This window comes from Phlebotomus argentipes, unplaced genomic scaffold (genome assembly GCF_947086385.1).
Source record: "Phlebotomus argentipes unplaced genomic scaffold, Phlebotomus argentipes genome assembly contig_5, whole genome shotgun sequence".
Taxonomy (NCBI): domain Eukaryota; kingdom Metazoa; phylum Arthropoda; class Insecta; order Diptera; family Psychodidae; genus Phlebotomus; species Phlebotomus argentipes.
Genome location: NW_026776165.1, coordinates 7,760,284 through 7,773,835, shown reverse-complemented (window position 1 = coordinate 7,773,835; position 13,552 = coordinate 7,760,284). Strand labels below are relative to the sequence as shown.

The window sequence follows — 13,552 nt, the reverse complement described above, 5'->3', positions numbered from 1 at the left end:
GAGTCGAAAAGCGACCTTTTGGAGCAACATTGCAGGACATTCTGAGCAGGATTCTGAAGGTTGAGTACACAAAATTACAGTTTCTCCTTATTAAACACCCTTAACTCAAATATCTTGACTTGTTGAGTGAAAAATATTATCATTTGCAGTCAATAATTTAATTTTGCTGCGTGGAAATCGAGTCTCTGCTTCGCGTCTTCACGGCGGAATCGATGGTCCGAAACTCGCCGTGAGTTTTCAAAACAAATTCTATATACGAAAAGAGAATCACAGGAATTTTGAAATAAATCTTTAGTCACAGATGGATTTTTCCTTTCGTAGCGCAGCGAAAAATCGCGGAAAGTACATTTATGTGTGTGTGCAGGACGATTTAGGATTTCCCCTTCCGGAAGCGCTGTCTCGCCTGGGCTTTCGAATATCTGTTGCGATTTGCGGTGCCGCCAGTCTCTGCAGGATCCTCCACATCCTCCTGCTTCTCGAAGCCCTCGAGCAGATCCACCGGCGCCTCGAGGTTGCCCTTCTTCTGCATGTTCACCATGTACCTGTACATCCTGTAGCCACCGTAGCCCAGGAGCGCGAGCGCCAGCGTGAGGAGGAATGCCACGGCCGGATGTGCCAGCGAAGGCTTCTCCGCCAGAAAGGTGTCCGCCAAGGAAATCAGCACGCCCAGCAGAGTGCCGGCCGCAACGAACATCCACGGCAGTCTCTTGGCCACTGAAAAGCAGGACAATTAGCTCCACTTCGGCGCACGCCCGCAGCCAATCTCACTCTTGGCTTCCCGGCTGCTAAGATTTGCCACTTTCTGCGCCGCATTGATGATCGTGATGTCATTCGGCTGCAGCTGGAGCGCCCGCCCGTACGCCAGGAGGGCTGTGTCGTAGTGCCCGGCCGCCGTCTGCACCTCTCCGCGCCGGAAGTAGCCCTTGGCCCAATCGGGACGCAGCTGAATGGCCCTGTCTGCGTCCTCGTTCGCGTAGTAGTAGAGCTTCACCTTGAGGAACGCCAGAGAGCGATTGCTGAAGAGCGTGGCGTCGGGATTAGGCGTCATCTTGATGGCCTGCGAGTAGTGCAGGATGGCCTCTTTGTAGTTGCCTGCGCGCACGCACTGGTTGCCCTGCTCCTTAATCTCCTCCGCTGTCGGCTCGCGGACGTCTGGGTCCGGACATTTTTCCGCATCGACCTGCAGGACGAGAGCGTCAGCGCTACGTCGCACTCCCCGCCCCACTCACTCACCATTGCTCCGCCTGTGGATTCCCGCACTATTCTACCAGACTTTCAGTCCCTTTTCTATTATTCGCTAAAGCAAAATACTGCAGCATGGAAATTCTATCAAATACTACATGTTGACATTTCGCTTTCGCCGCGATCGGCCATTTTCGAACACCCGAAGAGCTCCGGAAATTTATTTCATTTCGCAGGACAGCCGTTTGGAGCGCATGAATCGCCATTTGAAAAATCAGCTGTTATTATCAAAAAGCTCTTTTGCGATGCTTAAAGCTTCAACTGCGTGATCAATGGATCCTTCTTTATTCAAATTCATGCTCTATATAAAGATAACTTGACGTCTCGTAGATAAGATGGAATACATAAAATACCAGGATGAGCCTTAAAGACTTTTGTGGCCGCAAAACCTCATCTTCCTTCACTCGCTCAGATCATCATCAATGTTCACGTCCTGCAAAGGAATATTCATTGTCAGCGACGAACAAGAGGCCAGAGATCATTCACTCACGGATGTGTCAATGTTGTCGTCCAGCGTAATTCCCTCTATTTCCAGCTCAAACTCATCCAGGGAGGTTTTTCGCTTGGGCGCCGGCGGAACCGCCCTCACCGCCGGCTGATCACTGAAATCCAGCAGATTCCCCTCGGTGGCAGCATTTTGCGGCACTTCAGCTGGCATTCTGGGCTCGAAGTCGAAAGCTCCCTTGTCCTCGGCCGCCTTCATCTCCGCCACAGCATTCCGGTCGATGTTCAGCGGCAGACTGGCCGCGCGGCCGGCAGGAATGACGCCGCTCTCCGATTGCTGGAGGAATTGCTGCGTCCGCACGGCGTCGTGCATGCCGGGAAAGAGATTTTCATACTGCGCCGGATCGGCGAGACTCTGGCCAGCCTTCTCGTTTGTCTTGCCCAGCTCCTCTCGCCACAACTGTACGACGTGCGAGATCTTATCCGGCAAATATGTGCGCGCGAAGAAGGCCGCCTCAGGCAGGCGATTCGTGCTGATGAGAATGTCCAGACACGCCTCAGTGTCGCCGAGCAGAAACATGGAGAGGAAGGAGATATTGTGCTTCCCCTGGCGCGTGCCACTCTCGCCCAGGGTGCGCAACATTGCATCATCGCCACTGGACGTGGCCAGCAAGAGCAGCCCACCGAAGTCATTCGCCCGCTCCAGACACTCTCGCATCAGCTCAAAGTCATTCTTCGCCGTCGCCGCCTCGGCCAGCTGGCCCCACTTTTGCGGACTGTCCGAGTCGCGCGCCAACTCCAGCGCGATCTGCAGTGCCCCAATTTGCAGCGCCAGATCGAAGCGATGCTCCGGATCTGTGGACACCTGGAGCGCCTGCTCGCGAAAGCCTTGCTTCTCCAGGAAGTGCGCCACGCGCGTGCGATGCTCACGCGGAATTGTGGGCAGCACGCGATCCGCCGTTTCAAAGTCACGCCGCATCACAGCCGTCTGATACTCCAGCACGGCCAGCAGCAGTGAGAAGCTGGTCACATTCAGTTCCTTGTCGCCCAGGTACAGCCTGTTGTCCTTCGGCACGTAACCCAGCAGATACATCGTCCTGTCCAGGTGGGAAATCGTCACAATCTCGCCGCCCACGTAGTAATTGATCCTGTTGACGGAGTTCGTGTAGATGAAGCAGTCACCGACCCACAGGCCCGTCTTCACCACCTCTTGCACCTCGCCCAGCACCTCGAAGGCGTCCTCAATGCCGTCCTCCGTCAGTCCCTGCTTCGACTCCAGCGCGCCCGCGATTGTGCTCGTGTCCACGCTCAGAATAAAGTATGAATCGTCCGTGGCCAGGCACACCAGCGAGCCTGATTCGTTCCAGAACACGTGCTTCGGCTGCACCTCGATGCGCCGGATCAGTTCCATCGACTCCCAATCGTAGAACGTCAGCCCCGAGGACGTGCGCACGCCCAGCATGTAGCCGCCGAAAACACTCTCCGCGCCGTAGTCCGGCGTGAAGCTCTTCCGCTCCTTGAAGTTCCTGAACAGCTTCACCGTGCCGCTGCTCTCCCTGATCGCGTACTCACTGCTCTCCGACGCCCACACAAACTCCTGAGCCGAGCCGAAGGCCTTGTTTCGCAGCGCCATGGAAGTGTAGATTATGTACTCGCCATCGCCGCAAACCACCACGAAGCGCCCGTTGGGATTGTGCGCGATGGTCTGCGGATAGATCTCGCAGGCGCCCATGTCCTTCACGGCCACGGGCAGCCGCTCGCCGTCCTTGATTTCAGTGCCTGCCAGGGGAAAGAGTCAAAGACATAACTTTGAATTCCAACTTCCGGATCATTTTTGAGAGTCTCTAAACAAAGTGATTTGCTTCTTAAGTGTCTTTTTGTGCCAAATAATTCAATTAGAAGTAAGTGTCTATCTTATAAGACGTAAAACGGCAGCCTTTCTAATAAGACATGCTCGAAAAGCTGCATTCACATTAGACTCGGGAAACTCACCTTCCGGCAGCGCCTTGAGGTTGACTTGTTGCATTTCCGAGTGCTTCGCCCAGATGATCTTGCCGCCGTTCACGTCCATGGACATTGCGGGCTCCTCGCGGCCCACCTTGATGATAATGGAGCCCTCGTCGTAGCCCAGCGCCACGTTGTTGGTGCCGCGCATGCACGCCACTGTCCACACGCGCTCGAAGCCGTAGTTGAGGCTGGTCTCCAGGCGATACGTGCCCGAGTGCCAGATGCGCACCGTGCCGTCCTCGGAGCCTGTGAGCACGATGGGCAGCTCTGGGTGGAAGCACACTGCCGAGATGTTCTGCGCGTGGCCCTCCAGCGTCTGCACGCACGTCTTGTTCTGGTAGTCCCAGATCTTCACGTAGCGATCGTCGGCGCCGCTGATGAGGTACGGCTTGTCGCCGCCGTGGTAGTAATCCACGCAGTTCACGCCCTTCTCGTGGCCCTCGAGCGTGAAGTTGGCCACGTTGCTGCCCAGTTGCCACACCTTCACAGTCCTGTCCAGCGACGCACTGGCGAACGTGTTGTTATCCTTCGGATTGAACACAATCTGCATGACGTAGTGCGTGTGGCCCTCGAAGACGCGCTGACACGCCCACATCTTCTCCCAGTTCCACAACTTGATCAGCATGTCGTCGCTGCTGGTCAAGATCAGCGGCTGCGTGGGATGCACCGCGATGCAGCGCACGTAGTCCGAATGCGCCTCGAACGAGTGCACCTTCTCCAGCGTGTTGTAGTTGAATACGCGGATCTGCATGTCGTCGGATCCGGTGATGACCCAATTCTTGCGCGCCACGAAGCGCGCGGATCTCACGGGCAGATCGCACACCTCGAAGTCCTTCACCATCTGCTGGTTCTCGTAGTTCATCACGTGCACGTGACCGCTGTAGAGAGCGCACAGCATCCACGGCTCCGACGGGTGCAGATCCACACACTTCACCCGGTCGGAGCGGCTCGTGAGCCGTCTCTTGATGTCCAGCCGGAGAGGCTGCAAAGAATGAGGTTACGGTGAGTATTTTCCGCAATAAAAACCACAAGAAGTGGCCATAAATCCCCACAATGGATAGCTTAGCACCCGAAGAAGGTGCATCGTGTGAAAAATCATGGAAATTCACCGTTTTTCCTGCAGAACCTGATGAAATACTCAGTCTATGAGAATCAATCATTTTCCATCGGATTCACGAGGAATTTTATGATTTTCACACTCCACACACAATTGGACACATAAACCTACCATTTTTGCACAGAATCCAAGTAGATTTTCACTGAAATATCACACTTTTTGATGGAAATCAACAAATTTTCTCGAGACACCTCGAAACCGAAGACGTGTCGTACTTCTTCTTCTTCTGCCATCAGTTCTCCTGAGTCGCTCGTGCTGCCACAGTGGTGGGTGTTTCAACAATTCGTGCCTCAGCAGAAGCGCGCCAATTTTACTTCGCGCCACCAGAAGAAATTATGTGCATTTTCTCTGAAACAATTTAGGACTCAATGAAATAACTTCTATGTTGCATAAGAAATTGCAAGAATCTCTTTGGCACTCATATTAGTTGCAATATCTCGCGATACAAAGGTCCCAAAATTCATTGAAGCATATTCAATATCTTCTCAATTCATCGTGAAACGCTTGAGTGGGCAAATGTAATGTAATAAAAAAATTCCAGGCCTCTCAATCTATTGATTGCTCCTGAAAAAACACATCTTCTGACCCTTATCAAAGTTCTATTCTTGCAAAATTCACGGGTTGAAAATCGATGTCACCAAATTTAGAAGAAAAAAGAAAAGATTTGAATACAGAGATGCTTATTCACTCAATTATTTAGAGTAGATGGGGTAAAATTTGCAAACTCCGTACATTTTACTTTCGGTTGCCTGGAGGATTAATCCACGAGGATTATTAAAAGACCCAAATTAAATAAGACTTGAATTTAATGCGATGACTGTAATGAAGAGTCAAATTTTCAATTTAACATTTAAATACATTAACTTAATTTTCTTTTAATGCATATTAATAAATAGGTGTTCCTGAAAGATCTTGCGATTAAATAATATGTTCATTGAGATAATCAAAATTAAAGCAATTATAACGTACTTAAAAGGCGTGGCTTCGGACTGGGCGGAGCTTCTCGGAATCTCCTTTCCGGTCAAAATTGCTAATAAAGTTAACAGCGCAGATAAAAAAAATGCAATAATTCATGCTCAGCATGACACTAATTTGACTATCATATTAGGAACCGTTTAGACTTCCGTTTGTGATGCCGCGAAACACCAGAAAATACCCGCTATAAAAAATTCTTACGGCAACATGTGACATTATTACGTAATAAATCATTCTGAGAAGCTGGAAGCTTTCATCTACTTGCTTATGTACATCCTATATGACTCCCACGAGGGGATTCTGGAGTATTTCAGGACACAAGCACGCGCCGTGCGGCGACAGACACTGTTCGCAGAATGAGGAGCGATCAATAATAATGCTTTACGCGTGGGAAAAAGCTCATTATTAAACAATTTCTCGTATCAATAAATTTTCCACAAAAGTGCAATGGTATTTTTGGATAATCAGGAAGACACAGAAAAGCACTGATTGACCAGCATTATCATTGTTGTGTGCAATCGCTGGGTTTTTTTTTGGCTGATGGCACAACAAGTGGAATTAGCGCTGTCTCGTCTGATTGCAAATCCCCGAATTTTTCTGGGCGTTGCCTGATGACTTACCCATGATCCCGGATCACCTGGCAGATAACTTCCCGAACAGTCAATCGCGATATCGCGACTTGTTCTCAAAATCTATGCAAATATTCCTTCGCCGTGCGAGAGTGATTATCGGGGCAGATAATGTACAGCCGAATGGTGGGAAAAGAAACTCCCTGTGAAAAACTGCGAGGCAGTGTTCAGTGAAAAGCCAGTCGTGTTGCGAACATCCAAGTGAAAACATCTCTCTCTCTCTCTGTGGAGCCAATTTTCCAGCGCACGCAATTTCACTCTCGGAATCCTTTCATCGCGCGCGCGAATTATCCCAATCACTGATTCATAACGAGAGTGTGCCAAACTTCAGTTTAGTGGCCGATGGAGTGAAAGTGGAGGATTTTCCTGTCCGAGAATCAATCATACGCGCCAATATCTTCGCAAAGCTCCCAGTTAATTCCCCTGTCAAAAAACAGTGAATTCCTCGCGGAGTGCAAATTTCGCTGATAGACTGTGATAAGAGAGCGTCTTGGGAAAATCAATAAAACCCGTGTCGACCTTTGAGTGCGATTTCACGGCTCTTTTACCTCTGACTTGCACTTTGGCACCCATCCAAAAACTCATCGAATCATGCTTGACACGAGGAATGAAATTTACCATCAGAAGACAGCAGAAATCGGCGTGTCCATCATTGGCGACACTCATGCATTCCAGACTCAACCCTCTCAAGTGTCTTCCAATGCAGATCTCCTGGACTCCTACGCTGCACAGGAGAAACCGAAGATCCTCGGTGAGTCGTGCACTGCAAAACACGACAAATTTTCACTGTGATAAACAAGACTTGCATTCTAATAAACTCACACGAAAATACATTTGAATAACTGCCAATAAAATTTACGACAGTCTACCTTGAAATAAACAGTGCAGCACCTAAAATGTGCAAGCCAAGTTGTAAGTTTCTGTGTGTACAGAATTATTGTCATGCAATTCAACTTACAATGTCAACAAGGAATAGAGGAATTTCAATAAACAGCACTTGTTATCGCAAATATGATAGTTATAACAATGGCATTACGGAAAGAATATTATTTTTTAAGATATGCAGAAATTCTCTGCACATTTAATATAAGAATGATTCCTAGTTATTACTTAAATTACCACCCTAAGTCCCGCCCATTCAAATGCCACGCCTTTCTGTGCGCTTTCTTGCAGGAATATCCGAGGAGACATTCGATAACATCACCAAATTCGCAGCAGAAGTGGCGGGAACGGCCATCCTGCTATTCGTCGGCTGTGCCAGCTGCGTCACTGGCCTAGACGTCGATCCCCCGCCCATGCTCACCCCGCTGTCCTTTGGCTTCATCGTCACCGCCATCATCACGATATTCGGTCACATATCTGGGGCTCATCTCAATCCTTCCGTGACCATCCTGGCGCTTATCCTCCGCATGATCAGTCCATGGGTGAGTTGCTGCCCTTTCCCACCAGCACAGGTTCTCCCTTTCACTCGCTCCTCCCGATCCGCAGATGGCGCTATTCTACGTCATCGCACAGGTGGTGGGGGCGATTGTGGGATACGGTTTCCTGGTGGCCATCACACCCGCCGAGGTCTTTGCCAAGGAGGACGCGCTCTGCACCACCACAGTTCATGAGAAGCTGTCCATCGGAGAGGCTTTCCTCACTGAGTTTCTCATCACGTCGGTGCTCATTTTCACAGTGTGCGGCGTTTGGGATCCGCGCACAACCAAGTTGCAGGACTCGTCCGCCATCCGGGTGGGCTTCGTGGTGGCCGTCCTGTCCATCGCCGGCGGGCCCTACACGGGCGCCAGCATGAATCCCGCCAGGAGTCTCGCACCTGCCATCTACACGGGCGTCTTCGACGACCAGTGGATCTACTGGGTGGCACCGCCGCTGGCCGCCATCTGCACAGCGTATCTGTACAAATTCGTCTTCTGGCGCGAAGACACGGAGAGGAAGAACGTTTGACGAGTGTGAGCTCGCCGTCCCAATGATATTTCTCAAATTCTGCGATCTTGTGATGATCATTATGTGTAAAGATCTACCAAATGTGACACTGCAAATAAACTCTATGCACAATTATTGCGACAATCATTAAGATTACAGCTTGCAGGTGGAGAATCATAAATTGATCACCAGATATAAACCTCAAATCCCACTATAATTCTCGCTCTCTCACTCAAAGTCTGTCTGTTTGGTCTCTTCGCTAGTCAAACACACACAAACTTACCTTGCCATTCTCTCTTCAACACCAGACAGACTGTTTCGCTGCTCAGTTTCTTTCAATATTTGTAAAAAAAAATATGAGATGGAAAACAAGCTTGAAAAAATTAGGCAAGAAAGTGAAGAACAAGAAATTTTTGTATAGAAAGAAAATAACAAATGTTTTTATTAAATATAGTAAAAAAGAAGTGATAAAATCATGAAACAAAAATAGAAACACAGCGATAACGCATGAATAACACAAGATGAAGATAGTAAGAAATAAAGCGAGAAAATCCGGTAAGTCAAGTGTTAATGCTAAATTACTCAAGTCAAATTCACGTGACTCTGGTTACATCTTCAGATGATCGTGCCATACATTCGCGATCAAACAGCAATTTTTTGCAAAACTCCTGCAAGTGGTTGAAATTTGAACAGAGTCTCTGCGGGCATGTTTACTTCCAAAGCCTCTCATTTCTGTCCGTTTCGCTCTCGAACATCATCATTTTCACCGCTGGCGCGAGAAAAACGCTGTTTTGTTCCTCTTGGGTGCAAAAGCGGCGCACCTTCATTGCACGCGGCGAAATCTTATCACTGGCAATTAACTGGAAAATCCTACGAGGAACAGACTTAATCCCAGGCCCCAAATCTCATGTAATTCTCTCACATCGTCAATGAATCTTGCTTGATTGCCTTCGTCGCACCTCCGAACGCACCAAGAGCGCCGTGCCAGTGGATTTGTGTGCTTTTCATCACTGATTCGCATTGAGAAGTGATGTCAATAATATGCCTAGTTTGGTTAAGGTTTTATTGTGCTTGTCCGCAGTTTTAATGCGCCTCGAGAATGCACCATAAATTGAACTTATCTCCTTCTCTGGGTGAAAGCCAAGGAGCGCTTAAGAAGTGTGCTCACACATTTCCGCTCGCGCAGGACAGGTGCTTATCAAAGCTCATAAATGCCGAAATTGTACTAAGCAGACTGAAATAGACTTATATTCAATTAGAGCTTGTTTAGAGCTATAAATCTAATTGCAATTAGACGCTTTTTTTTACAACTGCCAGAACAATCACATTGAGGTCAAATGAAGAGCTTAAACTTTCTCAAATCCTATCTATGAGACTTGCTAAATATTGCCAATTATACTGATAAAATCAATTAAAATCTATAACAAGATTTGCATAACTTAGAAGATTCTTTTTTCTAACTACCAGAGAAGGTGAGAATTTTTCACTCGAATCGGTCCAAACAAGTAAAATCTCTAAAATAGTGAAATGCGGGGAAAAACGTATATCACACCCGAAGCCAAATTCAAATAGACAATTATTAAAATATTCTGAGTATCAAATATTTTGACTCTTAGCTTGAGTTTCTTCTAATATTTCTTTCCTTTACATCCAGAAAATATCGACAAATCATATTCTTAAAAGTTCAAAAGTTATAATATTCAATTAAGTGTCTTATATAATAAGATATTAATATAAAGTTACATTGAACAGTCAAATCTAATTTACATATTTCACATGAGAGAAGCAAATGAAGTAAATATTCTTGTTCTGTGAAGAATCGATTAAAATTTGAATATAAATTAGCATTTCTGAATTTCTCACATCGCTCAGATTCCACTGTGTTTTTTGTGCGTCGCGAGAAAGTTTGACAAAACCTTTTGCAAATGTGGAAATTTTGGGCGTGTTAAAAGCGGAAATGCTGGAAGTTTTGCTCTCGAAGGATTGCTCGCCATTGGCAAATGATGCCATGCATAAATTTGTGGACATTATTGTTAGATCATCGATAAAATCTCCCATTCACTTCTCCATGTAATTTTTCATCAGCATTTTAAACATATGCAAAAATTTGAGGTTTGAAGCTGAATTAAATAGCAAAACTGTTGCAGTGCATGAACTCTTTTTGGGACTCATCATCACGTGCGATTCGTGTGGATCTTCACGCGAGAGACACTCTGGCAAAATGTCACAATTGTGCTCATTGTGAAATCACGTCTCTTTGTGGCCAAAATAAGCGCCTAGAAGAGGTTCCTTCTGTGATTGCCATTGAGAATGCAAAAAGGCCGCGCTTAGAGGAAGAGAGAAAAAAAGTTCAATGTTCTCGCGATGCGCGATTGAATAGACAAAACGGAAAGAGAAGGTGGAAAAAGGTCAAGTATCTCCTTTTCGATGTCAGAACCGAAGACTTTAATAATCTTTGGCTGGGGCAATAAATGATAAACTTTCTCAGCAAACGAACGCACTTTGTGGGTAGGAAAATATTTCACAATAGGACAAGACAAGAGACCTTCACGATGTCTTGAAATTGTGGGTCTAATTGTGGGTGATAAAGACATTTCTCAAAAGCCAGTAAACAAGCGCGAAACACTGCTATCCCCATTAGCACACCTCCGTGTGATTCCTCAAAAAATGCCCAAACACATCGAATGGCGAAATCGCGGCGATTTTTCACCAAGGCGCCAGCCAAGAGTGCACTTGAGCCAAATCCGGCCGCTTCACGCGGATTTGCTGGTCCAATTGAGCCATAAAGTGCATCGCGAGACACGCGAAAGAATGCCGTGGAACACCTTCTGAGTGAAGAAGCCACTCGTCATCGGAGGAAATTAATTTATTGGCAGCATTTTATCACCATTATCACGGGTCGACTCGAGTGGTAAAGACACGGAGTGGGTGAGATTACGAACTCCTTCATTTATGGTCTCAAGTCGCGCAATTCATCAGAAATCTCGAATGCTGGAAAGCCATCAAATACACAGTTAAGCTTCTCTCTTGCAACATTGATTTACTGTCTCACGAACACACTCGCGAGCGAATTAGAAGGCTTTAGATTCGATGGTGATTCAAAGCGATCAACGGTGAAAGTCCGCTTTTTGGTGAACACACCAAATAAACACACTCAAGAGAGATTCAAAAAGTGTCAATCATGCGTTCTATTCATAGCTAAAAGCTTTTACTTCAGCGGGTGAAAATGTTTTCCCAAACACACTTTTAGCTAAGACTGGGAATAATCCTATTTTAATTTTATTTACTTGGTAAATTATTACCGAAGAAATGTCTAAAAAAAAACGTTGGAAACTTCCAAGTGAGCACACAAGACGTCTTGGGGAAATTCTGATTGTTCTCCTTGGAAATTCGTTAAGTGCATCAGATATTATGATAACCGGATTAAGCAATTTCAACATTTTCCTTGTTTAAATCATTTTCAATTCACCTTTTTCTTTCTTTAAATTATTCTAATTTTTAACACGTCTTCTCTTTACATTAAGTCATATTTAAATGTGATTATGAAACATGGAAACAATGTAGTTAAACGTCTTATTTCTCTTATTTAAAGCTTTGCAAGCTTCGTGTATGATTTACAATATTTGCCTTCGTCGATAAGAAAGTCTCTAAACATTTCTTGTTTTCTGATAAATCAAAAATGATCGTGAGGAATTTAATGTCCAGAGTTTGCATTCCGAAGAAGAATAACCTAAAATTTAAATTAAATTATAAGCTGATTTTTTTGCACGTTTCGGCTATTCATCTGTTCTCTTCCTTTTGCATTATGTGTTTTAAAGAAAAATTGAAAAATCCTCATGGCAAATACGAAAGCAAGTACTTAAGCTGACGCTGTTTTCGTGCAAAATCGATTGATCATTGCACCGATGCTAATAAAGTGGCAAAATATTGAATATTTCAATTCTAATTAATATTCTCATTTCTAAAACAAAAATTTCCCAAATTTTTCATCTCTACCAACAATATTTGAGCTCAAAATTACTGAAGAAGAAGAAAAAACATAGATACGGACGGATGGTGTGGAATTACCCGAAAAGACCATCACTTTTTCAATAAACCTTCTTTCTTTCACTCTCTCGCAACTTTTTTGATGCACTCCGCGTGGTGGGATGACTTTTTGGTGGGAAAATTGAGAGTCTCTCGAAGAGAAATGAAAATATAACCGATCGCCTCACCATCACTAGTTCATTGGTGTCTATCGAGCATGATGGAGTAAATCTGGTCACTTGCAATTTCATTTTTCTCAAATTAGACTCGCAGTTTTTTTGCTCTTCTTCCTGAACAGTCGAAAACAGACAAATCCGTGGCTTTCTTGTGCTCATATCGTGAGTGGGACAAATTGTAGCAAAAAGCACGTCGACTGTGTTTTTGCATTTGAGTGTGCCTTTGAATTGTTCACCGTGGTAAAGTCATTAAGTCGGAAAATTGGCTGTCGATGCAATTCACGTGCTTCAATGCTACAATCTCGAGCTGTCTTTTCAGGTGATTGCAAAGTGCGCCAAAAATGACGGAGAAGATAATGAAGAACATCTACTCAATTGCCAGCGGAAAACCCATTGAGTTGCCTGATCGACTCACAAAATCCAATGGAATTGTGTGTAAGTTTGATACTGAATGACCTCAAGTTATAGATTCGTGTTCACGCAATTTCACTGTCATTTCACCTGACAACGATTCGACTATCGCGTCATATCGAAAGAGACAAGACAATTTTACAAAGTTACTCAATTAAAATCCACCAGTGGAGAAATTTGATTGTGAAGATCTTTGCCAATGCTGACATCACCCTTGAACTTACGTGCGTCATGTTCCCTTAAACTTTCCCACCTGGGCGCTCTTCAATGCCAAATTGCGCGGGAAAATGTCATTATCACGGATTTCAGCGATGAGTCGCACGCAATTGTCACGCAAAATTTGCTGCTTCCTATATATTGAAGAAAAGCTCCGGAAAAGCGCCATCAGTTGTCTGATAAGCGAATCTAAAGCAGTGTTATCAACTACCAGAGTTGAATTTGAGTCGAAGTTTCGAATATGTTGTATTATATTGCCAAGAAAATTGTCTTATAATACATCGTAGCTTAACTTATTAAACTTAGACAGAAGAAACACGCTAGATTTAGTTATTCACAAATAAATAACAAATTTTCTCTGCTTTTTTTCTTCATTCCACGAT

The 13,552-nt window shown here is 45.6% G+C and overlaps 3 protein-coding genes across 3 annotated transcripts; 1 reads left to right on the top strand and 2 right to left on the bottom strand.

The window, feature by feature from the left end:
- Nucleotides 1-274: 274 nt before the first annotated feature.
- LOC132256107 (small glutamine-rich tetratricopeptide repeat-containing protein-like) lies at nucleotides 275-1,369 on the bottom strand. Its single transcript, XM_059752294.1, has 3 exons — nucleotides 1,234-1,369; nucleotides 769-1,180; nucleotides 275-714 (listed from the first exon to the last, which is right to left on the bottom strand). Exons 1-3 carry the CDS (start codon nucleotides 1,234-1,236, stop codon nucleotides 371-373), a joined length of 759 nt encoding a protein of 252 aa, XP_059608277.1. The 5' UTR covers nucleotides 1,237-1,369; the 3' UTR covers nucleotides 275-370.
- Nucleotides 1,370-1,480: 111 nt separating this feature from the next.
- On the bottom strand, nucleotides 1,481-5,039 carry LOC132256105 (coatomer subunit beta'). Its single transcript, XM_059752292.1, has 4 exons — nucleotides 4,922-5,039; nucleotides 3,679-4,675; nucleotides 1,733-3,465; nucleotides 1,481-1,675 (listed from the first exon to the last, which is right to left on the bottom strand). Exons 1-4 carry the CDS (start codon nucleotides 4,922-4,924, stop codon nucleotides 1,643-1,645), a joined length of 2,766 nt encoding a protein of 921 aa, XP_059608275.1. The 5' UTR covers nucleotides 4,925-5,039; the 3' UTR covers nucleotides 1,481-1,642.
- A 1,476-nt stretch (nucleotides 5,040-6,515) lies between these two features.
- On the top strand, nucleotides 6,516-8,475 carry LOC132255810 (aquaporin-like). The gene is made up of 3 exons (XM_059751971.1): nucleotides 6,516-7,165; nucleotides 7,588-7,838; nucleotides 7,903-8,475. The coding sequence occupies exons 1-3, from the start codon at nucleotides 7,006-7,008 to the stop codon at nucleotides 8,359-8,361; spliced, it is 870 nt and encodes a 289-aa protein (XP_059607954.1). The 5' UTR covers nucleotides 6,516-7,005; the 3' UTR covers nucleotides 8,362-8,475.
- Nucleotides 8,476-13,552: the final 5,077 nt, after the last annotated feature.